This window comes from Cyprinodon variegatus, unplaced genomic scaffold, assembly GCF_000732505.1.
Source record: "Cyprinodon variegatus isolate N-32 unplaced genomic scaffold, C_variegatus-1.0 Scaffold67, whole genome shotgun sequence".
In the NCBI taxonomy this organism is placed as follows: domain Eukaryota; kingdom Metazoa; phylum Chordata; class Actinopteri; order Cyprinodontiformes; family Cyprinodontidae; genus Cyprinodon; species Cyprinodon variegatus.
This window is the reverse complement of record NW_015150520.1, coordinates 356,821-370,610: the sequence shown is the minus strand read 5'-3', so window position 1 is coordinate 370,610 and position 13,790 is coordinate 356,821. Positions and strand designations below refer to the sequence as shown.

General features: G+C 39.0%; 1 protein-coding gene across 1 annotated transcript in view; it reads left to right on the top strand.

The window, feature by feature from the left end:
* The first annotated feature begins 324 nt into the window (after positions 1-324).
* LOC107083028 (insulin-like growth factor-binding protein 3) overlaps positions 325-13,790 on the top strand; it is a 28,866-nt gene continuing 15,400 nt past the window's right edge. The window contains exons 1-3 of the mRNA XM_015371962.1: positions 325-871; positions 3,572-3,819; positions 7,503-7,622. Of these exons, the coding sequence (XP_015227448.1) occupies positions 511-871; positions 3,572-3,819; positions 7,503-7,622 (729 nt within the window). The 5' untranslated portion in view covers positions 325-510. The remainder of the gene's footprint in view (positions 872-3,571; positions 3,820-7,502; positions 7,623-13,790) is intronic.

Sequence of the window (13,790 nt, the reverse complement as noted above, 5' to 3'; positions counted from 1 at the left end):
ACCAGCTGAGCTTTCTCTTTCAGTTTATAAAATAAGTTTTTCATCAGAAATGTATTATGTCTTTGGTACAGCCTAGGGTCCATAAAATGGGGCCAGGATCAATTCTAAAGGGGCCCAGGCCCCTGTTTGCCCATATCTAAAACCGCCCATGACTGAATCAAAGAAAAATATTTTCTGGATCCTAGTTTGAAACTCTTTAAGTTGCCATCTCTGTGAGTTTCCTTGGTGGAACGCTGCACATGCGCGCCTGGCAGAGGAAGTAAAGTTTGCGCTGCGCTCGTTTGAGCCACAACGTCGCGGCTCCTCATGTTGAGCCCCTCCGCTTACATTATTCATACGGGCGAGGGTGTGACTTGCTGGCTTTTTCCCCCTGCCTGTATAAAGCGACAAGTTTGCGCAAAAGGAAACACAGATGGAGAAGGCCAGTCGGTTCGCTGTGTCACAGAGAGTCCCTTTAAGCCCCCGTGACAACTCCCACACCGTCCCTTTGTGACAAGCTTAATCACTATAATGCCCAGTCTCAGTGCCCTTTGTCTTGCCGTCGCCCTGGCTGCGCTCGCCCGGTTCACCGGCTCCGTAGGACCGGTGGTGCGATGTGAGCCTTGCGACGCCAGCGCGCTGCAGAAGTGCAAATCGCTGCCGAAGGACTGCGCGGAGACCGTGAGGGAGCCCGGGTGCGGCTGCTGTATAACGTGCGCCCTCGGCGAGGGACAGGCTTGTGGAGTGTACACTGCGCGCTGCGGCTCCGGCTTGACCTGCAAGCATCAGCCCGGAGAGATCCGTCCTTTGCAAGCTCTGTTGGAAGGACGAGGGGTATGCACCAGCGCAACAAAAAAAATCAACAACAATCCTAAGCCGGCGCAAAAACAAGGTAGAAAGTGGTGCTTTCCATTTGCGCATTTGTCTTACTTTTTCCCCTTGTGTGTCTGTGTGGGTAATATTGACAGTCGCCCTCTCTATAAAGGGGATGCAGCGATCAGGCGCTCCCCCTTTATGGAAACAGATTAAGTGCGTAAAGTTGAGCATGATCTTCTTAAGGTCAATGACACATTGAAACATGCGCAAAGGTGCAATGTTTTGCTGCCAATGTAGTGGCTACAATAATAAAATATTTTCTAATTAGAGGGTTATTGGAAGTTGAAATTAATAACACCAGAACTGAAAGTAAATTGTAGATAATAAATGCAGCCGCGGATTTACGCATATTTTTGAAAATCCGTTGGGTCCTGATATTTTTCTATATAACACCCCTGACCAGATTTCTTGCTATATATATTCTAATATTTTGATTAACCTAAATACCCCCTTAACCTATGGACAATGATTGATAATTGGATACTGAATTCCTCAGAATTTTTTAAATTATAAAGTAACCTCTGTAAAGTGCATGCTGCTGAGGAGAACAAAAACAAAAAGGAAACAAATGTTTGTATTTGGGCCCGTTATCAGATAAACCAAAATAGAGTTGGTCAGTCTGCATTTATAAATAAGATTTCAGGCAATCAACTTTAAACAAGTTTAAACTTAAAATGTTAAAGCTTAAACTTGAAGCTTTCAAGCCCTTCTTCAATCTGCCACAATCCAGAAATCTTCTTCAAGTTTTTAGCTGGCCACAGACCACATTTAGAAAATGTTATTCTTGTAAGTGGTGAACAATCAGGCAAAATTAAATGACCACACTGAAAATAGTAATATTTTCTATATGTGAATCTTAGAAACCAAACATTTCCATTAAGCTAATAAAATCTTTTTAGACATTATATTATCTATATAGAAAACATGTTTTCATTAATGCTGCTAATTTGTTGTAAATCATAATTTAATTTAAAAAAAAGCCTGCCTTTCCAAGAATAACCTTTAATGCACACCTGCCTCCAACAAAGGCATCAAGTAAATGGCATATATATGTTAACCCCTTTGCCAAGAGTAAAATGCAGCATTAAGACTGCAGGACTCCTCTTCTTCTTGTGATAGTTCCTCATTTACTTTTTCCTAATGGATTGGCTCCTTTACAGTGCATGCAAATAGGTATGGCACCCTTCCATAGACAAGGGTGGGGGCCAGTATAGATCAGGTGTCTAGGGATGAATAAAATGAGGTGGGGGTTGGTTAGACTATATAAACAAGCTGAAACTCAGAAATCACAGTCCGGTATCAATGAACAACTTGAAAGCCACTTTAGGTAGTACCCTGTGTATGGTGATCAGAGTGAATACTGCTCAGATTGATGAAATGACATACTCTTACAGTATTTTCTGGTGTCAATATAACCCTGTGTGTGCTTACTGCTTTGTATGTGTCTGGTATGAAAACCCAAACACTTAGAACTGTGTTGCATTCGACTTTATCTCTGTTTTTTAACCCTTTTTATCATTTGATCAAAATCGCATATTGTAGTATGAAAGAATCGTATGTGTAATCACAGTACTACCAGTATCTCCAAACATTTTGATGGCTTTAAGCACCCCTGTTGGTAAGATTATGCCATTGTAGCTCAGTGGTTACCACCCCCATTGGTTTCAATTTCCAGAGCAGCTTCTCCTCCCAGACATTAACAAGCTCCCCTGACCACAGTTTGTGCTGTTTACTCCAATGCCAGTATACAAACAAATTGCGTAATGTGTTTATCCAAAATGCCTCTGTTGTCCTTAAAAATGTTATTTATTTTGAGGATACAATTAATTCTGGCTGAAATGGTAAACTCAGGAAATGTTTCTAACGTCATTGATGTTTGAGATCAAACAGACTTTTTCTAGGGAGGGTTTTGTTGACATAAATTTTACAATTCTCAGTCTTTTTTTTATTATTATTCTTCAGCAGCACTGGCTTGCAAATTGATCAGGTAGCCACGTAAAAACTGGAAGGGTGGATTGCCAGCCTGGCTACCCACATGAGCTACACACCCACATGCTTGTCCACCGCCCTCACCACAGCTCGCGCACATTAAATCTGCTTTGAGTTAGAAACAGTCTTCAGGGTTCTGGTGTGCTTTTCCATTGCCCACTTTACTGTGTGATGATGTGGTCAGTCAGGGGGCAGATCGTGGGTAGTTTGGTGCAGATCACTTATGGGAGGAGTGGCCCGTTTTTTATTTTGCTCATCTTTGACATGTTAAAATGAAACAATACCAGCCCAGTTACTTTTGATGTGTTGACTTATTGTCAACTTTTTCATTCCTAATCTTTTTACAAACACATTAGTGTTCACTTCTTACTATATATATTCCCTGGTACCTTTTTAGTTCCTCCTTTATCTACTGCACTAAAATGTTGCTTATACAGAATGAAATCATTAGCTGGTTTACATAATAAGATTGAAAAAGTTTGATTTTGGTTTAGAGGTAAATTAAATTCTTTTTAAAGGAAATACATTGTTAGAATTTTCCAACTGATTTTCCTTTTCTAGAACCTCATGTGATAGAGCAACATTTGAGGCAAATATGACAAGTTTTTAATTAAACAAGCACATGTTTTGTAATATATCGCATAACCTTTTCCAGATACCTCTGAACATTGCCAAAAGAAAGAATTGACATCAGTTTGACTGTTCTAATTTTAACTGATCTTTTCAGAAAATGCAGGAAATCAGGTGGCTGAAGGCACCAACATGACTGAGACCGTGACGGTTTTGCCTGCTGAGGCAACTGTGAACGACGGGAGCAACCCAGGGTCAATGAACACGAGGCCCCCACTCCACAACAAACTGATCCAAAAGGCAGAGAACAAGAAGACACAGAGCTACAAAGTGGAACCTGTGTTGGGAGGAGCCAATAAAGACATGCACAACTTTTCCCTGGAGAACAAGAGGGAGACTGAGTATGTAAGTCACACCCAGAGGCAATAACACTTTATGTGGTGAAATATGTGTTTGGGATGATAAAAACATAGACAGAAGTAATTAAAAATTAGCTCTGCGGTCACTGTGGGTTCTGCACAGCTCATTAGATAACACATTACATTTCAATACACACCTATAAAAAGCTACCTCGCAGTTTAAATATGCCTCACATACATTTTCAGATAAATGCCTACTTTCAAAGACAAATAAACACCAAGCAAAGCAATTTATGGTCTAATCAATGTGTAATGTGGTAGAGATGTAGATCAAATATGGCAGGGGGATGGCTTTTTTTAATAACATAGTTACTTTGTTTTTAGTCAGTTTACATTTCATTTGATTTTTGGCAAAATGAAATTGCACCAAGTTCATTTTTGGCAGATATTGGATACAATTAATGTTAACCCCTAGAACCCTACGGACCCACCGGTGGGTCCAGCTGCTACGTGACCTCGTAATTTTAACAAACCCCCAGTATTGATGTAAAAAATACATTTGGCACAGTTTGGTGACATTTTTGGATAAATGTGCCAAAATGGCCTCTCCGCCTAAGAAATTTCTCACTAATACCATTCTAAAATAAATATAATTCATCTGATTGAGTCCAAATTTGGTATATTTTTACACAACATTTAGATTTAAAAGTCTGTACTACTTTTTTGTGCTATAAATAATATTTTGGTAGTGTTTTGCAATGTTTATTTCAAAGAAAATTTTGGCGAGGTTCAAAAAATGCAAAATATTTAGTATTTTGTCCCTAATATTTCAGGCAGGGTCAAAGCTACAATGGTGCTGACACCAGAAAACCATTCAATGACATCTTACCTTTACAGACGTACCAAAAGTTTCTTCTTAAATCTAATAGCTGTGAGGCTATAAGTGATTTACTTTTGTGTGTTTTTGTCAGGCAGAAATTTATTTATACCCCCTTAGGGTGTAAGAGGTTAAGAGAATCTGGGGCAATACTCAGAATTGAATATGCTGACCAGCATGAAACATGATGTACGGCAGAAAATAATAACTGGAGGACATAGGGTGAAGGAAGTATTATGTTGTGGAGTGGCTTTTAGTCACAAAAAGTCTGGTTAGAGGTTTTGTGAAGATGGAAGGGTTTTAGTGTATGGAAAATAAAACTTCAAGACGCTGCAAAAGACTTGAGGCAATGGCCCTGAACATACAGACAGACATATATCCAGATCAAAGCAGATTCTTCTGTTTAATTGACCTTGTCAAAGTATGACTAAAGCCTAATTGGAGGATAAAGCAGACATTTGATATTGTCAAATTTCAACCTCGATCTGAAAGAACTGTTGTGCCTGCAAGAACCTACTAAAATGTCGTTCTTTAGATTTGCAAAGACACTTAAAGATATAATTGCAGCAAAATCGCTTCTGAAAAGTATTCAGCTAAAGTACCGAAGTTAAAAAGCAACTTCCTAGTTTTCAGATATTTCTTTGGAAAGGGAAAAAAAATGTGTTTCATTTTGTTAATAAATTCTTCTCTAGCACCATGCTGTATTAGTTAATCATATCCAACCCCAATGAAATACATTGCATTTTGTGTCTGTAACCTAATGTAATGGAATGTGGGAAATTCCCAGGGACATAAATGCCTGGGCAAGATAGCAAATGTTATTGGTGACAATATGACTGAAGCAGTACAAGGCAGATGCTGGAGCTTCTGTCAAACAAAAAGTGAAGGTCAGCAGACACAGGTAGCTGTAGATGTAGATGCTGCGGGGGGCAGAAGTTTTAGCAAAGACTCACAGACATCCCTCTCAGCAGATATCTCCACCAGCTCTGTTGTTCTGTTCATCTGTTGGGCTCCTGCTATATGCTCCCCTCACACATGAACAGGACCCCAAGATACCTGAACCTCTCCATTTTCCTGTAGATCTATTAGACAGCATTATGAGCACTACCACTCTGGGTCCCTGAGCAAGACCTTTAACCCCAGACTGCTCCCCAGGTGCCACAGAATGGCAGCCCACTGCTCCCCAAGGGGATGGGATAAATGCAGAGAGTGAATTTCCCCATTATGGGGCGATAAAGGAATTTACAATTCACAATTTTTCTGGGTAAGATTCTCAGTCATCCAGGTCATAGTCATGCCAAGAAAGGTTAAAAGAGTTGAGAAAAAAAAAGAAACCAATGGACTTTTGAAAACAAAGTCCAGTGGTGTGTTTGTTAACTTTTTTGGATATACAATTTTACAGCTTTAGCTTATGCTTGTAGCCTACAGTTGCCCAGCATTTTGCTAGAATAAAAAAATCGCATATTTGACCTAACTTTAGCTTTGCAGCCATCTATAGTCCAGATTGACAACAGAATGTTTATAATCCCTTTTGAATAATTTTATTAATGGACTGTTTTCCTTTAAAGAAATCATGTTTAAAAGACAGATAAGACCATGTCATTACTTCCTTAAAAATTACTAATCAATGTTAAACGAAGTTGCAAAGTTAAGAGGGTTGACAACAGCTAACCATCACTATCTAATTTTGTTGTTGCTGCTTTTTCTTTTTTAAGCTACATTTGGACAGGAGAACATATGGGCAAGAAAGCAACATTTTTTATTTATTTCCTTGGACTAAATTGGGAATAAGAATGGCCAGGCTGATATTTGCTCAGATAACAGACCAAGTGTGTGGAAGTCAGTTCTTTGCAACCTGAAGGATACCTAAAATATATTTTTTTCTGGTTTGCTTGAGTGTTAGGTTTTGATAACCACCATGGCCTACACAGATGATGACAAAATATATTAGTCATTGTGGATTTTTTTCCATGTGGCATCATTGTGATTATATTTAAATATTTCTGTGTCTGTGTTGGTCTGAAACATGATCACAGTCTGAGCAATCTCGGTGAGGAGGTCTTTGTAAGTCTCTTTTAAGTCCATACAGTATGGAAATTTACTGCCCATTGACTAGCTACAATTTGCCTTCAAGCACACCGGGTGTTGGATTCCACTGTGCAAATCTTCTTTGTTGAAAAATACTATCACTAAGCATGTATTTATTTAAAAAGTCTGTCCCACAGTATATGAAGTAGAGGGGCTTGATGAAAATTAGGTATAATAATACCGGGTATGTCATAAATGCTGTCCTCTGAATGACCAAATTAACAGTTGGTCTTTGTTATACCTTTGCCATCTACAACTGAAGAACATTGTGCCACAGTCAACACGTAGGTGGTATGCAAGCAGAGCCTAATGCGAGTTTAGTAAAAAAAAAAACATACAAACAATGCCAAACATTGCTGAGCTCTCAAATTTGTGGATAAAAGTTCAAAGGCTAACTTTATGGAGTTTTTTTTTTCACTGTTGTTTAGGTACAATTAGCTTTGATTACAAATATTTTGAAACAGAAGGTACCACTTTTTTAGAGTTGATATCTCATTTTGGGGCATGACCTCCTTAACCTGGACCCACCAGACAGTTCATTCTGCACCATAATCACTACTTATAAAGACTCCTTAGTACAACTAGAAAAAAGGATGTTTTGGATTTTTGGGGGTTGTTTTGGATCAAAGAGTAAAACTAAGATTAGGTGATGTTACAAGGTCATTCATAAGGCTTTATTGCTCAACATAAACCCTAAAAGTTGTATGTTTGATACTCTCTGTTTCTCTAACCTCTATGTTGGTGTTTTTGCTGTTTTTCTTTAGGGGCCATGCCGACGAGAGATAGATAGCATCATGAACAGCTTGAAGATCAACAACGTGCTCAACCCTAGAGGCTTCCGCTTACCTAACTGTGACAAAAAGGGCTTCTACAAGAAAAAACAGGTGAGGGGCTCTCCCTGCCATTCCATATCCGCTTTTCCTACTACACAAACCACTCACACACAAACATGCACACCCCGACACACACCTGTGGACATGCAAGTAAACCCACCACATGCCTGAACACTTCCAAAGAATCTTCAAAGACTCATCCCAACCACCCACACATGCACAATCCCCCCTTTTTTTCCTACTCAGTTGCCTTGACAGCCACATCAACACTATATTATCAGAATGGCTAATAACCATGTATTACTCCGGTAAATGCACTGCAGTCGTCTGACTCATGCCTCACAGGAAATGAAGTCGGTCAGGTGTGTTTGTGGGTGTGTGTTGTGGAAGCGTGTGGGGGGTAGGGATGTAAGAATGTGGTCTGGGTGAGTGTGTGTGGCGCGGTGGATGTGGCAGCAGGGGAGTGTATGCATGGAGCTTGTTTGATGGCGGTAGTTTTTGGTGGGGGTGCTGTTGGTGAGGTAAAGAAAACAAACAGGCTGTCACTGGTTTAGATTTTCTTGTCTGTGGAGCAGCAAACCGAGGCCACCCATGGCCAGCTCATTTAAAAGACAAGAAGAAAAATCAAAACAGCGAAGGGATCAAGCATGTGCAAGTTTGCTGAAGTACAATTGCCTCAATTTTGTATAGAAAAGGTGGTGGATGAAGGCTTGTGGGACAAATAAATATCATCAGCCAATTTTATGAGGCTGGATTCCAGAGAACTTATTCCAGCAAACATTTGAGTCACCAAATCAAGTATTATTACTCATAGTTCAGCTAAACCCTTAACAGACAATACTTTAGATAAACAAAAAGGTCCTCACCCCTCCCCTCACAGCCACGTTATTTTATCACTTCAGTGCTTCATTGACCAATGGGACATACCTTTCCAGAATCAGGCCTTGACACTGTAACACAAGATGTGCATTCCCTCCCATCGATCCTAACCTTGCATGCTCACGTTTAAACACATTACCTGCAGTCTGTTAGTTGTAAATTCAGCCCAAATGTATTTATAACCCTGATAGAATAATGCTACGTTTACAATGCAAGCAGCAGGAGCATCAAAAACGGGAATGCTGCTTAATTTCTGATGCTTGTACAAGTTTAGTTCTGATGTGTGGCTGAAGCATCTTTGCTGCTCTAGCTGCACTGTCGAAAAGTGTGTCTGATGCACGTTGGGCAGAGCTACCTTATCCTTTCTTTGCATGTAATAATGAGAGCTATATTTGCTGTAATCAGTGGGTAAAAAGTAGTTTTAATATGTTTTTAAGTGAGAAAGTCCACCTAAAAACTTCATCTGTGCAGTCAGTTAATCAAGATTACGATCCTGCCTTCAAATCTTATTTTGCTGTCGGAGCCGCTCACACCCCCGTACACCGGTGGTGCTCTGTCACTAGGAATCCCATTCAACAGCAGCCCCTGGCCCAGTTGCCTCTTCACAGTTTTCTGCTAGTGTTCGTGACGGCTGGAAATAGATCTTAGCTTTTTCACACACGTAATCCAAACTGCAGGCACCAGAATAATAAAATCGAAGCAGGTTTCAACATTTTTGGTTAATTTAGGCATTAATATACAGTTTCAGAGGAGCGAACATAGACATCTGCATCAGCAGTGCTGTCAGTCTCCCTGCCAGCTCCTAGATTAGCTTATCTGATTGGTTGATGTGGCGCATCTAGCAGCAAAAGTTACATTTTTCCAACTGTAGCAGCTGCTGTTCTGAAGCACTTCCTACGGGTCAGATGCTTATTAGCTCATAATGCACTGCAGCAGAAGCAGCTACTCAGACTAAAATGCTAAAATGGAAATACACCACTTTCTTTTCATAAGGACCACTTTTCAAAGATTGATTAACTTTTAAATGTCTACCTTTAAATGACTACCTTTCAAAAATTTATTTTTTTGTTGTATATATAAATATCTGCTATAAAGATCCTGAAAAATTATCTGGTCTTCATTTGAATTTCTTCTAGCAAACTATCCCATGAATTTTTGACCAGTAAAAGTTATGGTTCTCCTGTGGGTCGGTTTCTGTAGGGCAGTAGTGTGCCTTGTCCTGCCGCCCTTTTGTGAGGGAAGCAGACATGTTGTGGTAAATCTATCCAAGAGGATGTGCCTTTAAGGTGTGTTGCAGAGATTTATGACCGGGAACTTTGCAAACACGAGGCTGTGTGAATCATCTAGGGTGACAGTGCTGTGAAGGGAGTAGGAAGGCAGGGCATGGGTACAGTTGAGGGGTTATAGACATTCAATGATTTACTGTACTGTTTTTTTTTCTCTGCATCTACATTTTTTAAAGAACAAAGTCACAGATAAAATAATAAGTAACCTTTTTATTTTTTCCAAGAAATAAAAGGTGAACAGACTACTTCTAGGAAAAAAAAAAAAAAGGCTTCAGCTGCCGCCTAATGGATGACCTCCGGTGGATTTAAGCTGCTATTTGTTTTACTGCTCCTTAGTAAATTCAGGGATCAGGTAGACCAATTGCACCATTTTTCATGTTTAAATTCCCTTGATACCATTGAATTAGTCCTTCGTTTCTGTATTTGAAAGTAGACTTAAACAAATTTTATTGTAAGTTTGTATGCACACAGTGTATAAAAAAAGGAAATTTAGTTTTGTACAGCTTTCAGAAAGTAAGAAAAATATATATGGTACAAAAATGCAGTAGAAAAACATTTTTTGAGTTGAGTTCTTTTTGGTTTGGTGTTATCAATGTGATGCAGAGTCTGTGACTTGATTTATAGTTTTTTTCAAGAGTTCCGCTGTCTGATGGCAGTGGGGAAAAAGCTGTTGCAGAATCTACTGCCCCTGCATCGGATGCTGCAAAGCCTCTTCCTAGAGGGCTGCAGGGAGAACAGTCCATGATGGGGGTGTGAGGGGCTGTGGTGAAATGTTTTTAATGGAGGGAAGAGCAGCCCTGATGATCCTCTCTGCTTTTCTCACCACTCGTCTCACATTCTTCCAGTCTGAGGCGCTGCAGCCTCCACACCACACAGTGAGACAGCTGGTCAGAACGCTCTCTATGGTGCTTCTGTAGAAGGTTGTGAGGATGTGTGGGGGCAGGTGGGCTCTCTTCATGCTCCGAATGAAGTACAAGAGCTTCTGTGCCCTTTTGAACAGTGAGGTTGTGTTCATAGTCCAAGTGGGGTTGTCTGTGATGTGCACCCCCAGGATGTAATGCTCCTCCATTGCTTTGCACTGCATTTGCATTGTAGTATGGATCATTTAATTACCAGATAAGCAAATCTGCCCTAAAATGTTTGGATACATACAAAAATTGCTCCATATAAGCATCACCGCATTCCTTTTCCAACTTCAGTATGGTTGCTTGATCTTATTGGATACTGTCCAAACACTTCACTCACCTCCGTGTGCTGGATGCTTGAAACTGTAAGAGAGGACTAAACAGTTTAACTGCCATCTGATTCATTTGGCAAATAATTGTCTGACCACTTGGGGGCACCCAGAGCACTGAAATGTTTTTCCAAAGTGGTAAGTCATTTAATTGATATCATAAAAAATATCACAGGTAAGTTGGAATAAAAAACGTTTCTAACGCAGAGTCACATACTCTAACTGTAAGATATTTACTTATGGAGATTTGTCAAAGTTGTCTTTCTATATTTACGCATTTTCTCAAAAAATATGTTAACCATACATCTCAGTATATTTTGTATACATATTTTGTAATGATAGCTTTAAAATATGACACAATGGAGAACCACATAAATATCATGTAGAAAAACAACATTTAAAGTAAAGTGTTTGCAAAAAATGGTGTAGGCTTAAACATTGTGCAGGAGCGCAGTGGCATTCATTAATAATCTGAAGAGTTTGTCACAGTTAAGATTTTTTTTTACTGTGACAAACTCTTCAGATTAGCGATAATCCAATAAAGAGTAAGTAACAACTAATGGGTTTAAGATTTTAACTAATCTGTTTTTCTTTTCTTTATTTATGTCTAATGTTGTGCTTGTGTTTATAGCTCAGATATCTTATAAGAGAAGAGAAAAACTTAAAAAAACCAAACAGTTGTTTTCTTAAGGAGTCACACAAGTCATGGAAGCTGATTCTGTACTTACTGGTTATGCAAAGATCAAAAAGAGGAAATCTGCAGACATGTCAGTGTGGTTTTCTCTTTTCTGGTATTATGTGTGGCACATAGAAAACTATTTTTAGCTGATGTTATATGAATTGGCTCATTTTCCCAGTTCAGATCCTGCATGGACCAACACTGACCTGCTCATTACACCCCTCAAAGCTTCACTCTCTCTTATTCATCATTTAGCACACACCCATCATTACCCCCCTTTGTGCTTTGCCTACAGTCATGCACCAGCCTTTTGTTCTTCCTGCTGGCTCCATCATTCCATCCATCCTGCCCTTCCGCCCACCTGGCTTTTCCTTCCTTGTTTGGCATAGGATCACCCTGCAGAGGGTTGTGATTGGGACGGCAGTGTCTGCGTGTACATTGTTAAAGTTAAGTCTGAGTGTCTGAGAGGAAGAGGAGGAGAAGGAGGAGGTGGTGTGTGAAGGATGCGAGCCAGGTCCCTGTGTACTCTTCTGCTTCTTCCTTCACTGGGTGATGGCAGTGCCAGGCCCATAAGGGCTGACTTATTGAGCGTGACTCAGAGGGATCTGTATAAACGTACTCTCTGACCACAATGGCTTTATAATAACTGACCAACTTTCGGAGACCCAGACATCTATTTTCACTCTGTCTCTCTTTTTGGTTCTGTTCCCTTCCCAAATTTCAAATCCAGATCTCCTTCCAACTTTTTTTAAACAAAGTCTGTTTTTCCCTCGTCAATGTTGCGTAATGAAAAAAGCAGCATGTTCTTTGTAGCTTTGTGTAAAGGCCAGTATTTTTTTTTACTTTAATAATAATTGAATGTCTAGTTGTTCTGATCCATAAAAAAAAATCAAAAAAGCTATTTTTAGTATCACAAGAAAGTAATATAAGCACTAGGAGTAAGAGTTTTAAGCAGATTACAGTGCTGCATTATATTTTGCAAAAATGAAATTTGACAGAAAAAGAGCAGCTGTCATTTAGATGCTAGAGACATGTAACATTGACTTTTGTCCACCATTTAAATGATCTAACTTTGTATCCTATTCTAAACAGTCCTTTTAGGTTAAATGACAGAATATGATTCCTAATAAAACCAGAGCCTATTTTTGAAATGCCAGTATAATAACCTTTTTAAATAACTAATATTTTTTCTATTACTTCAAATTTAATAGTTTACGCAGAGAGCACAAAGAATTCCGACTTTAAAACGTTTTGGAAAACCCAGATAGTAATATTAAACTGTAGACACACAAGCAGATAAATTTTTAAGAAACACCACAAACATATTGCTTCCTTGTCTGACAGTAATGAGAAAACAAGGCAAGACAGTTTTTGTTTTTTTTCTACTCCTAGCAGTATAATGTTTTCAGTGTATTTTATGGTAAAGCATATTTTTAGCTAATACTAAATGGATCAAGTCCACGTTGCTTTGAAACCCACCTTTGAAAGGGAAACAAAAAATGACCTTATTGATCCTCTGCTTAGAGTGAAACAGTAATTATTATTACTAAAAATGTCTTTAAAAAAATAGAAAGATACACACTTTTCATTTATAAATTACTTTATTGAGCTACACTGCTGTGACTCCATAACATTGCATAACAATAAGCCTCTTGACAGTCAACAATCTATAATCACATTACCAGCAAATCACCAGTTTCCTCTGCACACTTGTTGAGCAATTAGCCATCATGCTAGATCCAGCTACTGTTTGTGAAGAGTTTGCACAGAGCCTTGTCAGCATACCACCTTCCAACCTTCTGTTAAGTTTGATTGCAGTAGTTCAGTCAAAGCATAAGTCCAGTTACTGACTTCATTCATGTCTGATGTACATCCATCACCATTTATAGTGTTATTTTTGCATCAGAGATTAACAGTCATGGTTGTCATTATGGGTAGCTCTGGAAGATTTTGGGAAAACATGAACTGTGATATTTTTATTGAATGATACTGATGCTTGTAATTAACCCAAATTGTAAATAATATAGTACAGACTAGGGCTGCAACTAACGATTATTTTAAAAATCTATGAATCAGTCGATTATTTTTTCGATTAATCAATGAATCTGACAAAAAATACTTTTTTATATTAACCTCTTTAT